Below are 18226 nucleotides of genomic sequence, written 5' to 3'. Positions count from 1 at the left end.
CCATGCATTGGAAATTACATCAGAACAGGGCTCCCCAGAAAGGCACGCACAACCTGTGCCTGGGGTAAAGCACCCTCTTCCCTCCTGGACGTAGCTGTCCCTTGTGAGCCCTGCTCCTGCCCGGATGCACTGGGAGGCCACCTGCTGTCTCCTTTGCTGTCTCACCACCTGTGGGTTTTCACTGGCCAGGTTTGCATTTAGGATTAAGAAAAGTGATGAACTACTCTTCTTCCTACTCAAAATCGGTGCAGGTTGATAACTTGTAACAAATGTCTTCTATATCTAAGGAAAATACATTGTCAAAAAGACGAACTAATGTCAATATAAAGAGGAGAAGGCACAATTTTCTCACTTAAGGTTGTATCCTCAGCATGCAATGAGTTCTGTCTTCTCATTTATTTGGTAAATGAGAGAAATGAATGAATGAATGAAGTGAACTAAGATCCCACCTAGTGATATGTTAACAAGGGCAGGTGATTCATCAAGAGGAACTTTTCTGGAAAGGCAGAGATGCCACCACATGACGGTGTCTGGGGATGATGAAGGGAAAAGGGTAATTCACGGGGCCCGGCACAAAGACGCATTAAGCACTGGGGTCTGGACCCCCTTGTTCATTGGAGCTGCCTGCATTATAAACCTAGAATGAAAGATAAGACCTTGACCAGAGCACAGCAGCAGCAGAACGTCCGAGTCTCGCCATGAGGTTCCGATCAGTGCACACAGTTTGCTGACTGGCGCGTACAACAAGAGGCTGTATGTCCTGCTAGGAGCTTGGCAGAGCAGAGCACACTATAAGCCCCACGGCAGAGAGAGATTTTGCTCCATTTACCAACCTGAAGAAAGGTTTAAAAAATAAAACATTTTTGAAAAGGCCAGGTGTCCCTTCCGCTTTGTTGTGTCACATTCACTCACAGTGTGGTTCGTAAGGAGGAGGAGGATCCCCACAAGGCACACACTCCATGTCTTGAAAGCCGACGAGTTTCGTCTTCCTGTAAAACCTAGAAGAAAAATAATCCTTGTTATCTCTCTCCTGAGAGCTCACAGTTGCAGCAAACAAGACTGTGTCACATATTACCAGCAGTCCCCGTGACCACCTCTATGGTTCAAAAAAAGGTCCACAAAGGCTTAAACATAATAGTGTCTTGGTGAATTTGAAGAGGAATTTTTAATTAAACTGAATCCAAATAACACTGGTTAGCCTAATGAACGCTGTTTGAAAGCTGCTAAGGAAACCTGGCTGTAGACCATCAATTCTCCAACCAATGAAGGCATTTCTACAAGGAGATGACATGCCATCGTCTGGCTCTGGTTTTATTCTGAGCTCGCTTACGAAGCTCTGATTTCAGTTACTACGTCCTGTGCGTCACCATCGAGCCACGGTTGACCTTCCTGAGCTGCGCACGTTAGACACCGGCTCACAACTCTGTTCTGTGCTCTTGTGAGCTCCTTGCTTCCTCCTGGATGGTCAGCCGAGTTCAGGTATCTCAGAAATCCACAGCAGTGGCCCCTTATTGGAAGTTGAGCAAATGCTGATGACAAGATAAACCATTAGGATAAGAGCCCAGATCTCACAAACAAAGGTCACAGTTACTGAGAAAGAGGATGAGAAAATTGGCCAAGGCAATGCAGGCAGCTTTCAGGGGCACGGGACTGATGGGGGTTAGGGGTGAGAGTAGAGGGGGCATGGGGCACAGAATGGGCAGAGGAAGTCCTCGTGCTTACTCGCCAGTCTTGGAAACCCCAGGTGAGACCTTCCAGTGAAATTAAGCATGGGGGCTCAGCAGTGGAGCCGCCAGGTTTCCAAACCCAGCCTTCCCATTTACAGGCTGGGTGACCTTGGGCAAATCATTTATCCACTCTAATGGTCAGTTTCCTCCTCTGTAAAGAGGGGATCATATTCATCCCTACTTTACAGAGTGGTTTTGATAATTAAATAAACTAATGTGCATAAAGAGCCTAGCACATAGTAAGTGCTCAATAAATGTCAGCTGTCATTGTTATTAGACGCAGCAAAGAGCTGGCAGGGGCCTGGCTATTCTTTCAGGACTGAGTTCCAGGTCCCCTAAGTAGAGAAGAGGTGGGGACACGGGAGGCCAGAAGAGGAGGAGGGAGGCCCATTGGCCACACTTTGAGAAAACAGTTATGTAAAACCATCACTGGCCCTCAAAACCATCAAGTGGCGATAACGTCCAATGTTTGTTTAGTGCTTACTATGGATTCGGCACTCTGCTAGGCAATTTACATGTATTTTACTTTGAATCCTTCTAATGATTCTGAAGGTTGGTATTACTATGGGATGATAATTTTACAGGCAAGAAGAATGGGTGTCAGAGAAGTTAAGTAACTGGACTAAAGTCATTGAACAGATTCAGGAACAAGGGGACTGGCTCTCATCACTCAAATTGTGGGCACAGAGGACAGACTATTTCTGCTATTCCTGCTATTCCTTCTACTGGGGAGGGATGCGGCTGATGTCCTGTAGGGTCGGGGCTTACAGGAGGGAGGCTGAGGCTGCAGAAGATAGGAATAGCAAAGCCCACCTTATGCCTGACTTCGGCATCACTTTTCTGGAAGAAATATGCATTTTGCTCATTTTCTTTCCACCTCAGTTTTCCTATCTGCAGAAAGGGTTTCAACTATTTGCATTCTTCACAGAAATACAGTCAATCTGGAAGAATACTTATAAAACACTCTGATAAGACCTGGTAAATGTCACTATGTAATTATTGCCTGCCTCATACATTAATGCTGGCTTAGAGAGGATGTAGTTTTCAACCAATCATATAAACTGAAACATCATTCAAATGTTTATTCATTTATAATTTTCCCACATCTAAGCATTTACTTAAAGAATGAACAAACACTGTAGAAACGAAAGCAGCAGGCTCTAATGACCATGCATGTGGTTAAACATTAGGAAGTGGGTCTCTGGAGATCCTGGGGAGACCGGCCCCCCACACTCCAGCTGCACACCTGCTCTGGGTTCTCTTTGTAAAAACCAAGGAGATGGTGGTTGCCCCCTTCGTCCCAACCCCCAGCCCTAGGCAACCACTAATTTACTTTCTGACTCTGTAGATTTGACTATTCTGGATATTTCATACAAATAGAATCACATATATGGTTGTTAGTGTCTGGTTTCTTTCACTTAGCATGTTTTCTAGGTTCATGCAGGTTGTAACATGTGTCAGAATTTCCTTCCTTTTTATTTCTAAATAATATTCCATTGTTTGAATACACCCCATATTGGGTTTCTCTTAGTCTGTTTTGTGCTGCTATCATAGAATACCACAGTCTGGGTAATTTATGAAGAGCAGAAATTTACATCTTACAGTTCTGGAGCTGGGAAGTCCAAGGCCAAGGCACCAGCATCTGGTGTCTGGTAAGGGCCTTCTTGCTGCATGCTCTGGAGGGGAGGAACGCTGTGGCAGAAGGTGGAAGGGCAACAAATTAAGCCCCTTTATAAGTGCACCTCATCTCATTCATGAAGGAGGATCCCCCGTGACCTCATTACCTCTTAAGGCTCCACCTCTTAATGTCATCATGTTGGTGGCACCTGAACTTTGGAGGGGATACATTCAAAGCATAGCAGGGTTGTTTCAGCTTTTTAGCTATTATGTATAATGCTGCTATGAACATCAGTGCACAAGTTTCGTGTGAACACAGGTTTTCAATTCCCTTGGTTATACACCTAAGGGTAGAATTGCTGGGTCATATGGCACCTCTATGTTTAACTTTTTGAGGAACTGCCAGACTGTTTTCCAATGTGACTGGACCATTTTACATTCCCATCAGCCTTGTGTGAGGGCTCTAACTTTTCCACGTCCTCGCCAGCACCTGTTACTGTCTGTCTTTTTGGCGAAAGCCTTCCTAGTGGGTGTGAAATGTGTGGTTTTGATTTGCATTTCCCTGATGGTTACTATTGAGCATCTTTCCAGGTGATCATTGGACATTTGTGTGTCTTCTCTGGGGAAATTCCTATTCAGATCTTTTGTCCTTATTTTAATTGGATTATTTGTCTTTTTCTTATTGAGTTATAAGAGTTCTTCACATATTCTAGATAAGATAGTCCCTTATCAGATACATGATTTGCCAATACTTTCTCCCATTCTGTGGGCTGTCTTTTCACTTTTTTGATGGCATCCTTTCAAGCCCAGCAGTTTTTAATTTTGATGAGGTCTGACATAGCTATTCTTTCTTCTGTTGTTTGTGTTTTTGGTGTTAAGACTACTTTTTGCAGCTCCTTGGGTGTCTCTGCACCTTGTCTCTGCACAAGTCATGTTTGGCCCACTAGGCTATTCCCTACCCTGTTTCTGCCCCTCGGGCTCAGAGCTTTATTTCCTCCTCTGGCCTCAATGAGAGCCCCACTGGGGCACCTGGTCAAAACCACCTCGATCTTGTGGTTGAGTCCAGTCGGAGACTTTTGTCTGTAGTGCCTCAGAGCACGGTTCTGACATCAGACTCCCTGGATGTGACTCCGAGCTTCCCTGCACAGGCTAAGCGATCTTGCCTGGATAATCTTGATAAGGCTCAGTTTCTTCATGTTTAAAATGGTGTGAAAATTATGGAAAATAATTTACATCAAAGTGCTTAGTCCAGTGCCCAGTGCATTAAAATAATAAATGGTTGCTGCTCCTATAGTGCTGATAGTTTCTGATTGTTTCTTCCCTTTCCAGTAAAGCCTGATTTCTACAGCTCTGGGACTTCCGTTCCTCCCTCTCTTCTGTCTTTGGTCAGTAAACACCAGCTCCACTCCGCACCCACTGAGTTATCGTGACATCCTGCTTCATCCCGTTCTCTCGCCCTAGTGTGGCGGAGCCTCTTCTCTCCCTTACGGATGGTCCCCTCGCCTCACTGAGTCCCGCCAGCTGTTCATGAAGGCTCTATCCTCCAACTGTCCGCTGTGTCTGGCATATCCGTCCAGCGGTCACACCTGACCCAGGTGTGGTCCCCCTCCTTTCCGAGGCCCAGGTACATTTTCAATGTGTCCATTTAAGGCTTTCACCATTCAACCTGCCCCCAGCCCCAGTGCTTCTCTTTCTACTTTATCCTTCCCTTCCTTTCTCCTGCCTGTCTTCTAAATACTTCAGGTTCGTGCCCACCTCAGGGCCTCTCCCTAGAGGTTCCCTTGGCCTACAGCGTTCCTCCCCCAGGGATCTGCTTGGCCAACTGCCTCATTTCTATCAGGTCTTTGCTCAGATCTCACCTTTGCAACAAAGCCTACCCCGACTGCCTAATTTCATACTATAACTTGCCTACCCATCGCAGTGGGCATGCCTCATTGCCCTTATCTGCTTTAGGTTTTCTTTTTTCCATAGCAACTACCATCATCTATCTTTCTGCATAATTTGCTTCTTCATTATTTACTATTTAGATATTTTTAAAAAGTCTAGTAGGATATAAGCTCCACATGGGCATGTACCTTCGCCACTTTATTCTCTGACATATCCCAAGTACCTAAAGCAATGCCTAGTAAGTAGCTCCTTGGGAAGTATCTGCTGAAATGGTTGAGTGGGGGTGATTTGCATTTCTCTGATTGCTAATGGGGATGGATATTTTTATATGATCACTCTTCTGTTCATTCTTTTGTCCATTTGCCCAAACTTTCTTTTACTGATTTGTAGGAACTCTTTACATTTTCACGACACTGATCTTTTGTGCACAGAAAATCCAGTGGTGACGACTGAGACAAGAAGACATGAACATTCCACAATGTCTTCACGCTATTATCAGTGCGCATTCGAGTTTGGAAGGGAACAAGAGCAGTGCCTTTTTAAAAGTTATTTAATTAAATAACTATGAGGGAAAGCAACCTCCAACTCACCCTGGCAAGCAGTCCCCGCAGATGGCATCACTGGTGACTGAGCAGTTTGCCTTCTGAAAGCGGTTCACCAGTGCACAGTCCAGACATGGCTTGCATTTCTGGAAGCCCCAGTCCTCCTTGAACCTGTGCGGCCGGCATGTCACACACTGTGCATCCTCCCCGTAGCCGAAGCCACATTCCTGTAGGGATTAACAGGCAATAGAAAGCTATTCAGTCTTTGAAAGCGTGAAAAAGGAAAGACCGCTGGGACAGAACGAAGACCTGGCCTAATAATCACCAAGTGTCGGCCTTCCTAGGTACAAAGGCAGCTCTGTCAGCAAGTTCAAATGTGTCTTCCACTGCTAATAATCTCTCTTACTATGGTAAGTATACTTAGTCATCCACTTTATTCAAGACGCCATGAGCACAGGAACAATAAAGGGTTTCTCAGACTCCCACTGTTGCATTATTGTTAGCTTATGGCAGAATTATGGCCCTTTCTTCTTTTCTAATTAAGCCAGTCATGTGAATGTTCAGAAGCTGAAGCCAGTGAAACACTCAGACACTTACTCACTTATCAAGGCGGAAAATAAGCTCTTTGAAATCAAGGGTGATATTGAGAAATTTCATAAGCTTACAGGCCTAGAAATCTATCTGATTGAGAGCTACTTGAAATGTTCAGAAATTTAATATTTTCCTAAAGTAGAAAGACTCTTAAATATTTGTTAAAAGAATGCTAAATTCTTGTTCAGAGAACACTCTATGCTTCTCTGTATTGAGACATCAGAACACAGTACTGTTTTCTAAGGATGGGCAAAATAAATGGCTCCTTGAACCAAATAGAGAGCTCCTTGAAATGTTCAGAAATTTAATATTTTCCTAAAGTAGAAAGACTCTTATATATTTGTTAAAAGAATGCTAAATTCTTGTTCAGAGAACACTCTATGCTTCTCTGTACTGAGACATCAGAACACAGTACTGTTTTCTAAGGATGGGCAAAATAAATGGCTCCTTGAACCACACACAATCCTTTCCACAAATTCAAGAACTAAATAAATGATAGCACATCCTACAACTACGATGCCACCAGAAAAAGAATGTTGGAGAACGTGTTCATGATAGTTCAAAAAACATGTTATAATACAGAATTAGCAGGAGAATCCCATTTCTCACAAAAACATTAGTAATGAGTGCTAACATTTACTAGGTGCTTACGCTACACCAAGAACTTTATATACATTCTGAATAATCTACACTCCTTCCCAACAAGCGAGGCACTGTCGCTGTTCTCACATCCCAGGCGCGGGATGGAGCTTCAGAGAAGTTAAGTACCTTAAGCCAGGTGACAGAGAGAGTGTTAGAACCAGCACTGGAACCTACACAGTGTAATCCCAGAGCCAGAGCCAAGAACTTTATATACATTCTGAATAATCTACACTCCTTCCCAACAAGCGAGGCACTGTCGCTGTTCTCACATCCCAGGCGCGGGATGGAGCTTCGGAGAAGTTAAGTACCTTAAGCGAGGTGACAGAGAGAGTGTTAGAACCAGCACTGGAACCTACACAGTGTAATCCCAGAGCCAGACTTCACAAGCACTACACTGCAGGCCGCGCGCTGCATAATGACGTTTCGGTCAAAAACACACACTACATACTATGTATATATGCATAGTATCTACACCATAGACTGTGGTGGTCGGAGCCCCGGGCTATACCATTAGCCTAGGTGTGCAGCAGCTCTACCATCTAGGCCTGGGTAAGTGCACTCTGTGATGTTCACACACACAAAATCACCTAACAACGTGTTTCTCAGAACGTGTCCCCATCATTAAGTGACATGTGACTGTGTGCACACATCACATGTACACAGAAAGACATCTGAAAGATTACATACTCGAATGTTAACCCTGGTTATCTGTACTTTGTGGTGGTTTCTATAGAACACCAGTCACTGAAAACAGACAGACAGTAGGTTGCGAGCAGCAAGCAGGGCCCCTGTGCAGAGGGGAGCTGAGCACGCCCGCAGCCACGACCAGACACGGGGACCGGGGGCTCTGACGGAGCCTCTCAGATCCTTAGTTTCTTCCTGGTAAACAGTGGATGCTAGAATGCAAGGCCTGGCTAGTCCAAAACTCCCATTTTTCTATAAAATTTATATATTTTAATTTCTGCAACCATACTTGTATACAAAGTCAACGAAGCAGCACTTATTGGCCAAAAATTAAATTAAAACTAACAGAAAGGATAGTACAGCTGAGTAATCACTTCAATCTAGATGTTTTACTAATTAACTCATTTGCATTTTGGATAAGTGATACCTCCTTTCCTGCTCGCAGTTACTCTGCCTGTCTTTCAAACGCACATCTTGAACATGCAAAACAAAGAATAGGGGAGAAAAAAGTGGAAGGTCAGCCCCTCCTTAATCCTGAGCGCCCCAGCTACACAATGTTCTAACCCAGAGGCACAGACAAGAGAGACAAAAAAACATTCTGTTTGAAGAACTAATTCACAAATTAGAGTTTCTTTAAAATTGTTAACAGGGATTATCTCTTTTTGGGGAGAGGGGGTAGTTAGTAGAATTATGAGGTGTTTTCAGATAAGTCTGTAATAAATTAATTCTTGGAAAAAGCATCCATGACTCGTGTAATCAGGAAAACAATAAGGATACATATTCAAAAAGAATTTCTCTGGACATGTGCTAGGTCTTTGCGAGGAGGTCATTGTTACTGCTCCGGTGCTTTGTTCATGGGCACTGTGGCTCTGTGCTGGGACAGACGTGCGTTTTTGCTGAGCACTTTAGTTGCTGAGAGAGCTGTGTGCATGCAAAGGCTTTCTGTAAGTACAGAAGAGAGCCTCCCACTCGGTCTCCCAGGATCAAAGCGCGGTGCACGTGACATTCTGGGGGTGGGCACTGCATTGTTCACATGCTCAGCATCTCCATGTCAAAGGCTCACGCAAGAGCAGAGTGTTTCGATATCACGCTTTGATCCAGGCAGCTCAGATTTTAAGAGTCTCATGTACAAGTTAAAACACAACAAAGAAGGAAGGGAAAGAGGAAGAGACGTGAAGGAAGGGAAGACAAAGGGAAAGAGAAGGAGAACACAGAGAAAGAGGTGCATTAACCAGGAGCAAATGTCTGGATTTTTTTTCAAGCAAGGCCGATATAGGAGAAAAAGTATGTACTTTCCTGCACTGGATCCAAAGACACGAGTTTGCAGGGCAACTCTGCCACTTGTGAGCTAAGTTATTTTGGGAGCTCTCTGATCCTCAGTCTCTCCATCTGTGAGGTGAGGATAATAACGCCTGCCCTACCAGGCTGTTTTGAGGAATATATGGGAAAACACATAAAGCCTCTAAACTCTAAATCAAGCACAGAGTGGGAATTCGTTAAATAAATTGCACCTATAGCTATTATTATTCTGGATTTTCTACAACTTGATAAATCAACTTTCCTGATTCGAGTATAATAAAGCTTCATTGGGGAACAAGAAAATATTCAGACCCCAATTTTTCCTAGGTTACTTGAAACACACCACTTTCCATCATAAACATTTTTATTGAATAAAATCTTCCTAAAATGAATTGCAAATTTTTTACATTAAAAACACTTTTAATGGTATACAAAGTATGATTTAACTCTCCCTCTTGAGTCGACTGCTGCATTGTGTTGCAATACAAAGGACGGGGGCGCCCAGTGTCTGTGCAGGCAGCTGTGCTGTTTTAAGATCCCTGCCAGGCAGTCCGCTATCTCTCCGTGCTCCCACTGAGTCACACTGTCTCCAGCAATTCACTTCCCACCATTGAGAAGCTAGATAAATGATCCAACTGGAAATTAACTCAAGTATAAATAGGCATTTTCGTGGTCTCACCTCTTTTTGAAAAAGAACATATAATTTGTAAAGGTTCTTGGTGCTTATTTTTGATTCCTGACTGTATTTTAGAGTTTGTAACATACATAACGACATGTTGACCAGTGTGTTTTTGCCATATGTCATTCTATGTTACTTGTCATTACACTTTGTAGAACGAGCATTTCATATTTTTTTTGTTCATGTCATACTGGACCAAATCACATAGAGAAAGAAAACAAAGTCAGGCTCCAAATGCCTCATATTTCGCCTTCATTAACTGGATATCCACTTACTATTTCTGTTTAGAGTTTATATGTTTTGGTGGCAGCAACAGGACTTTTCATTGGGGTGGGTTTAAGCGACGGGGTTGAGATAAAGCTTTCCATCCAGCACTACTGACAAAATAATAAAACCTATTGAGCACATACCATACACTCTCCTGGGAACTTTTATAGAGATTGCGTATGTGGGGAAATTTTATTTAAACTACACTTTTTCTAACGTATTTGCCTGTTTCAAAAAGATAATACTAGAAAACCAGCCTAATACTACTTTTAAGCTTTTAAAAATAGCTTGCAGTTCATGACAGTCTAGCAAACTAATAAAGTGGCCATTCTACACATTGAATTAACTAGAAACCTTGAATTAACTAGAAATTCAGAGAAGTTGTTTCCAAGGAATGAAATTATGGTACAGTGTCCATGGCAGCAACCACTTTTTGAGTTGATTGTCATATTTCTAAAGCACTATAAACACAAAGACTCTGTAATTATTTGTAATCCAGGCTATAAAGTAAACAGCATATAAATATTAATTACCCCCAATATAAATGTCTGCTTTGATGTTTTTATTTCACTCAGTAAAACCAGGTGGTTAAAATGCCTTAAAATCTTCCCCATGAAGTTCAATAAATAACTACACAGAGGAAAGAAGGAGGCAGCATAGCTGAAAGGGGAGCCCCACAGCCTTTGAGCCACCAAAACACCGGTCAACACAGACTCAAACTGTGCCTTTACAACCTGTGTCACCACCCTGGCTAGAGACCATTTATTTCCCTTTTCCTTTTTATCCTTTATATGTTGAAAAACTGCACACATAGGATTTTTTTTTTTAATCAAGCAATACACCTTTCTTCCTGTCCCTAGTCCCTAACTCCTGCTCCCTCTGCATAGGCAAACACTGGTTATCAGGTTTGGGGATAATTTGCCAGAAATATCCTCTGTGTGTGTGTGTGTGTGTGTGTGTGTGTGTGTGTGTGTGAGGGGATAATTTGCCAGAAATATCCTCTGTGTGTGTGTGTGTGTGTGTGTGCACGCGCGTGTGTTTAATACACTGTTCTGCAACTAGTTTTTGCATGCATCTGGCAAGCGCTCCATTTCAGCACGCGAGTATCTGGTGCGTGGACACAGCTGGCTCTTCTGGAGCCGCTCCTGCTCGTCACTGCACCCCAGTGCTGGGGCAGAGAAGGCATCCATGTATGTTTAGCTAATTGCATTTGCATTGCTAAGATGACCTAATCGCACACCTAATAAAAACAGTATTAAATCTTGTTTTTTCCCCCACGACTTTTAGACAGAAAGGGGTAATTTCCCTAGGTATATTATTTTTTGCAGCACCTGGACAAGTAAGTAAATAAGGAAGAAAATGAGCTATGTTGGGTTTAGCCTTTTGACAAAGATTCTCTCCTTGACCAGACTCTAGACAGACTCCTCTGAGCCACTTTCTCACTGGGCCCTGTCCTCAAGAGCCCAGCTGCCCAAGGACCCTGCTAGCCCTTCCCATCCTCCATATGTGGTCACTCTCGATACCTCATCAGGTTCCTGGTCCCCCGCCATCCCCCAGGTGATGTCTGATCACACTGGCCTGTCTTCAGCCAGAATCCTGTTAGGTTGGTTTAGCTGGAATCCCCCGACCCCTGATGTTTCCTCTTAGTAATTTTCTACCCACTGACCCCACCTGCTCCTTGGCTATAAATCCCCACTTGCCCACACTGTATTCGGAGTTAACCCCAGTTCTATACCGAGGTCTCACTTCCTCTATTACAACAGTCATGAACAAAATCTCTTTCTACCTGTTAACTACTGCCCAGCCCCGGAGGAAAACTTTCCAGGTTGCACTAGAGCTCTCCCCTGCTATCATTTCACAACAAGAACTGTGTGTCCAGGGAGGGGAGGATAATTGGGAGGGGGCAGAGGGTGGGGGAAGAGTGAGTCCGTCACTGCCCTGGGCTTCAGATTTAGATATATGTGTTTCATCTGTATGGAGCATGGTCTACCATTAATATCAATGGTGGAAATGCATTTCGGTTTTAAAAATACCCTCATATAGTCTTTATTTTGAAATTATTATTACCTTAAAAGCTTGAAGGAGATACCTAGCACTTCCTTGAATCCCTGAGAAGACCTTTTTAATTAATAAACTTTAAGGTGGGAAAATATATACATGAATAAAATCATGCAATAAGAAAGTACTGCTAAAGTTTCCCACTTACTTCTAAAATCATGCAGGAGGTGAGCAGTCGTGGGTATCTGACGCCTCCCTTCTCCACATCTACTTCTCAGAAGCCTATTACTGTGCCTGGTACATAACAGGCCAGTGAGTCAGAAATAAATTATTGCTGAATAAACAAAGGGATGAACAAATAATTGTTTAAGGTAGTATTTCCTAAAGACTTTTTTTTTTTTTTTTATTAATTCTAGGGAACAAAAGCCTGTAAAGGCCATAGCAACGGCTCCCACTGGGTAAAGCCATAGGATCCCCCAGGCGCCGTAGGGTAGGGTGGAGTGGGCGCACACAGTCATCCTTATCTTGCTTCCGAGGCAGCAGGAGGGCAGGATCCAGCTGGGCTGCTTCCACCCAGGCTGGCGGTAGCAGTAGCTCTGTCACTCTGCCCAATATTTTTAAGCCACATTTGCTGGCTTTCCAGTAGTAATCCTTATCTTGCTTCCGAGGCAGCAGGAGGGCAGGATCCAGCTGGGCTGCTTCCACCCAGGCTGGCGGCAGCAGTAGCTCTGTCACTCTGCCCAATATTTTTAAGCCACATTTGCTGGCTTTCCAGTAGTAAAATGACTCAAAGTAAACAGTCCCCAAATCCCCTTCTCTCTTTTCTCCCTGTGTAAATCCAGCATTTAACAAAAATACAAGCGGGTCCTACCTACATGTTGGAGAAGTGGTTTCCCAGACCACAGGGGAGAAACTCACAGACCTTCATGGTCCAGAAAACACATTCTAGGGCCTTGGGTCTAAAGCACTATTTATTTGTACAGCCCATAAGTTATTAGCTTTGGTTCTTTGAACTTGAAAAGTTAAAAGTTAAATTTCAAATTTGGATGGAGAAGAAGTTATTTGTGGAGAAAATCTAGGGCTCAGAAATGGAAATGACAAATTAGATTTATGTCACTGGTGCTTAGTAATCAGCTTCTTAATTTCCTTTAATAAAACAACCCTGAAGAGACATTTCCCCACAACTTTCAGTTTTTGAAAATCTTACTTGAATTTTTTAGAGAAAAATGACAAGGGAGAGCTTGTTAATATCTGCCAAACATCACTGGGCCCGATCAGGTATAATTAAATATAAATAAAATGAGCAACGCTGTAATTAAATGGCAGAAATGAATCTTTTTTTTTTAATGCTTGCAAATTATATTAATTTCTTTTCTGGTGACTTTCTTCTTAGGGACAAAAACAATTTTTGAAAAAGTAGATGCCTTTCAGGATATGAACTTGGACACGCACCCTGTGGAGGAAAGCATGTTGTTGTTTACAAGAGTTAATTTTTTCACATTAACTAAAGTCATCCCAATAATTGGTTAGAAAAGCTTACTTTGAAAACTGTGCCAGAGGCTTGAAGCCCGTTTCAAGTGGTTCATGCAAAAACTAGTTTCCTGATTTACTGCTGTGAGGAGATCATGTTAAAAGCACACTGTTGGCATCAGCCCTCGGTGCGGGCAGGGGCCGGGGCTGGGCGAGTTCGAGGCAGTAAGAATTAAAAGTCTCATGTGGTTAACTTCAGGAAAACAAAAATCATCCTCTCCCACGTACCCCAGAGCTAGGTCTATTTGCATGAGCTGAGAGGGTGGCCATGGCTCACAATGCCCAGGAGGTACCACTTATGGAATAATGTGAACAGGCTTGTGTATTTGTTGACTCTGAAAGGGGAAAAACATGCTCAATTATCTTTCTCATGAACTTTCAAAAACTAAATCCTGCGGTGGGATAGAGACAGTGTAAATGTGGCTCAGTGGGATAAAATCCTCAAAACAGACTCCAAATGGCTCAGTGACCTGTCTTATATTTTTCCAAAAATACAGGGAAGCTAACTACTTGTTAAGCTGAGTTACTAAAAGGAACTTAAATGAGAAGAGATGCTGCTTGGGGTTTTCAGGGAGGGAGACTAGGAACCAAAGGAGCTCATGAGATGAGTCTGCTCAGAACAGCACGGGGGACCCCGTCCAGTGTGAGGAGGTGGGGGAATGGGAACAGACACACTGGGGCACGTGCATTAGGTCAAAACGATCCGGATATCCCTTGGTATTAGAAGTTGGTCCTAAGCGAGAATTTTGGGAGGAAGGTTCATCATTCTAGGGCTACACTGTCCAATACAACAACCATAACCTCACAAGGCTTAATTTAAATTTAATCACTTAAAGTGAAATAGAAGTAAAATGCAGCTCCTCGGTGACACTAGCTGTCCACATTTCAAGTACCTTCCGCATTGGACAGTGCAAATATAGACGACTTCCATCATCACAGATGGTGCACTAGAGCATCATTCCAACGAGAGGGAGGTCATCACCTCCACGTGGCTCCCCACTCCCCTCCTCTGTTATTTATTAGCAGTGACAATGGACAGACAAATCAATTAACCTCTGTGTCTCAGTTTCCCTGTCTATAAAATGGGAGTAATTATACTGCCTACTTAAGACACATTGTAAGCATTCCATTATTTAATCTATGATGATCACATAGATAATACCTGGCTCATTATAATAAAAGTTAGCCAATATTATCTACTTTAGCTGCATGATATGTATTATGGAGAAATACTCCATATTTGTTAAGAGATGTCCTTTACATGAACCCAAAGTACGCCAAGTGAAAGGTTAAAAAAAGCCAACTTTAAAAAGTGGCCAGAGAAGGGAAGGGTATCAATCTAAATAAACAATGTTACTACCAGAGCTGGAGATGCTACACAGACTTCCTACTATCTAATAATTGAAAGGAAATGAAAAGAGCCTGGGGGCTCACTGACCACACACTACAGGTGTGCCCAGGTACACACTGTCTCCAGGAATGCTGTTCCAGCAGCTTCCTGCAAGCTCCAACTACCTGTTTTAAATAGTGGAAACTTAAACAACAATGAGAAAGTAAGTCCAGACACCTTGAGAAAAAACAGAATTGAATGCCTTCCAAAGAAAATAATAATTAGTAGTAATAAAATCACAGACGGAAAGTGTAACTAACCTGCTCACCCAAAGCATTTCCAAGCTTTAGTTTTACAACAGAGATACAAGTTTGCAATTGAAACAAACCTCATGACCCAGAGCGTGCTACTTACAGAGACCTGATACCAGAAAATGGACAGAAGCTTTAAGTTATGTTTAATACAGCAAACCAAGTAACACAATGTTAGAATAAAGTTATTTGAAAGCTCTAACATCTGGTGAAAATGCACTTTTTAAACCCTTAATATAAAGAAAACTTTAGTTGTGGATAGCAAAAATCTGACCCAGCTTTTTTTCTATTTCATAGCTAACTTTAAAATGCTTTCTGTTTACTGTGCTTTTAAAATTTGACACTATACGTAACCAAAATTGTAGGCCTCTGTTAAAAAGGTAAAGGCTCTCAGACTCACTTGTTTCATTACAAATTAAAAGGTATCCCTGCAAACTACATATTTAATATCCCAAGTTTAAAAATAAAGATTATTCATAAATGTAGCTGTCTGACAATTTAAAAAGCTTAGTATTAGTCAAAAGAATAAATTTTCCTTTGATTTGTAAAGATTGGAAATGATAATTAGCCACCTGAACATTCTTATTAATTTAAGTGATTTACCTTATTTTAATATACTCATAATTTATTTTTCTTTCCTCTGAAAGATATATGCTATTGCTAAAGAATTAATGGCACAATAGAAAGAAACTGCAAATTTATGAATGGATGGTTTAGAAATTTCTAACCCCAAAGTAATTGCAAGTAAACAGCTCAAGCTCTTTGTCTTGATTAGTTAACTGGGAAATAAAATTTATTTATATATTCATTGTATGTTTGAATCCTTTGCCGCTCTGATGTTTTGCATCTTAGAGCATGAGCAAGACTCAGTTGCTGATTTTATTTACTATGAGCTACGACTGAGATAAAAGATGTGGCAAAATATTTATAATACACATAGAAATTCATTAACTTTTATATTACTAGATTTAAGTGTCCCTTATTTTTCAAAAATATATTTGAGGTTGACTGATTTGCTCACTCCTTGGACAAATGTGTACTGCGTGTCTATTAGGAGCTAGGTAAGCTGCAGATAGATAGCAGGAGTGGAAAGCTAACATTGCCCGCCTCGAGGTGGACACCTCAGGGCCTGCAGTCACATGGCACGCCTTTGTGCACCTGAGTGGGTCTTAAGATTCTAATTTTTCAGTAACATTATTACCTTTACTTTTATTCCTTCTTATTCAACTTCTCCTGGTCTTTTTGTAATGAAGAAAATTATAATAAATATTGAAACAGAAATATTAATAAAATAAGTACATAAAGGCAGAGTTATTAGGGTTGTCTCCTTTTGGTTGTTCCCAATGGAACAGTGTTGTACAGCTGTTTCAATACACAGGGAAAACTGCTGCCTAGAAAAAAATATTTCTTCTGGATATCCATAGGAATATAAAATACAGAAACTGTTATCAGACAATGTTCTCTGAAGATGAGTTTTTTTCTTTTCCTTTTACAAAGACTATTTTTTTTTGTTTACAGCAGTTTTAGGTTCACAGCACAATTGAGAGGCAGGTACAGAGACATTTCCTACACTCCTCCCCCACCACCTCATACATAGCTTCATCCATTATCAACATCCTGCACCAGGATAGTACGTTTGTTACAATCCATGAATGCATCACCATCACCTGAAGTCCACAGTTGACATTAGGGTTCATTCTTGGAGCTGTACTTTCTATGGGTTTGATGAATGTATAATGACAAGTATCCACCGTTACAGTATCATCCAGAATAGTTTCACTGCCCTAAAAATCCTCCATGCTCGGCCTAGTCATCCCTTCCTCCCCTTACTCCTGGCAACCATTAATCTTTTCAGTGTGTCCACAGTTTTGCCTTTTCCGGACTATCACATAGTTGGAATCATACAATATGAGCAGGCAGCCTTTACAGACTGGCTTCTTTCACTTGGTAATATGCATTTAAGGTTACTCCATGTCTTTTCATGGCTTGACAGTTCATTTCATTCAAGTGCTGAATAATATTCCATTGCCTAGAGGTGCCACAGCTTATTTATCCACTCACATACTGAAGGACATACTGGTTGATTCCAGGACTTGGTAAATATGAATGAATTTGCTATCAACATCCACGTGCAGGTTTTTGTGTAGGCATACACGTTCAGTTCCTTTTAGTAAATAGTAAGGAGCATGACTGCTGGAACGAATGGTAAAAGTATGTTTACTTTTGTAAAAAATTACCAAACTGTCTTCCAAAATGACTGTACCATGTTCATTCCCACCAGCAATGAGTGAGAGTTCCTGTCACTCCACATCCTGGACAGCACTTGGTGCTACCTGTGTTCTGAATTTTGGACATTCTCATAGGTGTGCAGTGGTATGTCACTGCTGTTTAAATTTGCATTTCCCCAGTGACATATAACGTGGAGCATTTTTTCACGTGCTTATTTGCCATTTGTGTATCTACCTGGGTGGGGTAACTTTTAAGGTCTTTGACTCATTTTTTAATTGAGTTGCTTGTTTTCTTATTGTTGAATTTCAAAAGTTCTTTATATATTTTGCATAATCCATCATCATGTATATTTTGAAAATCCATTGTCAGATATCTTTTGCAAATATTTTCCCCCAGTCCGTGGCTTATCTTTTCTTTCTCTTTACAGTGTCTTTGGCAGAGCTGACATTTTTAATTTTAATGAAGTTCTTTTCTTTCATAAATTGTGCCTTTGGTGTCATATCTAAATAGTCATCTCCAAACCCGAGGTAATCTAGATTTTCAATGTTATCTTCTAGGAGTTTTATTGTTTTGCATTTTACACTTAGGTCTGTGATCCATTTGAGTTAATTTTTGTGTAAGGTGTTGTAAGATCTGTGTCTAGATTCATTTTTTTTTTTTTTCCTTTTTGTCTTTTTTCGTGACCGGCAACGGATCGCAACCCTCAGTGTCGCGCCCGTACCAGACCGGGACCGGCAACGGGATCGCAACCCTCGGTGTCGCACCCGCACCTCGCTCAGCCAGTGAGCGGCCGGTCTGTATGTGGGATCCAAACCCTCGACGGGGGCGGCGCTTCTCTCCCTATCAGTCTTTCATACTGATGAAGCACTTGAGCGGGCTGCTTTACGTGCGGG

At 42.0% G+C, this 18226-nt stretch overlaps 1 protein-coding gene across 1 annotated transcript in view; it reads right to left on the bottom strand.

Moving 5' to 3' along the window:
* Positions 1-886: 886 nt before the first annotated feature.
* LOC103596480 (tumor necrosis factor receptor superfamily member 19) overlaps positions 887-18226 on the bottom strand; it is a 24936-nt gene continuing 7596 nt past the window's right edge. The window contains exons 3-4 of the mRNA XM_008580118.1: positions 5822-6000; positions 887-998 (exon numbers count right to left, since the gene is read on the bottom strand). Coding sequence (XP_008578340.1) covers positions 905-998; positions 5822-6000 — 273 coding nt within the window. The 3' untranslated portion in view covers positions 887-904. The remainder of the gene's footprint in view (positions 999-5821; positions 6001-18226) is intronic.

Source organism: Galeopterus variegatus, unplaced genomic scaffold (genome assembly GCF_000696425.1).
Source record: "Galeopterus variegatus unplaced genomic scaffold, G_variegatus-3.0.2 Scaffold2027, whole genome shotgun sequence".
Classification (NCBI taxonomy): Eukaryota; Metazoa; Chordata; class Mammalia; order Dermoptera; family Cynocephalidae; genus Galeopterus; species Galeopterus variegatus.
This window is presented reverse-complemented; position numbering and strand designations above follow the sequence as displayed.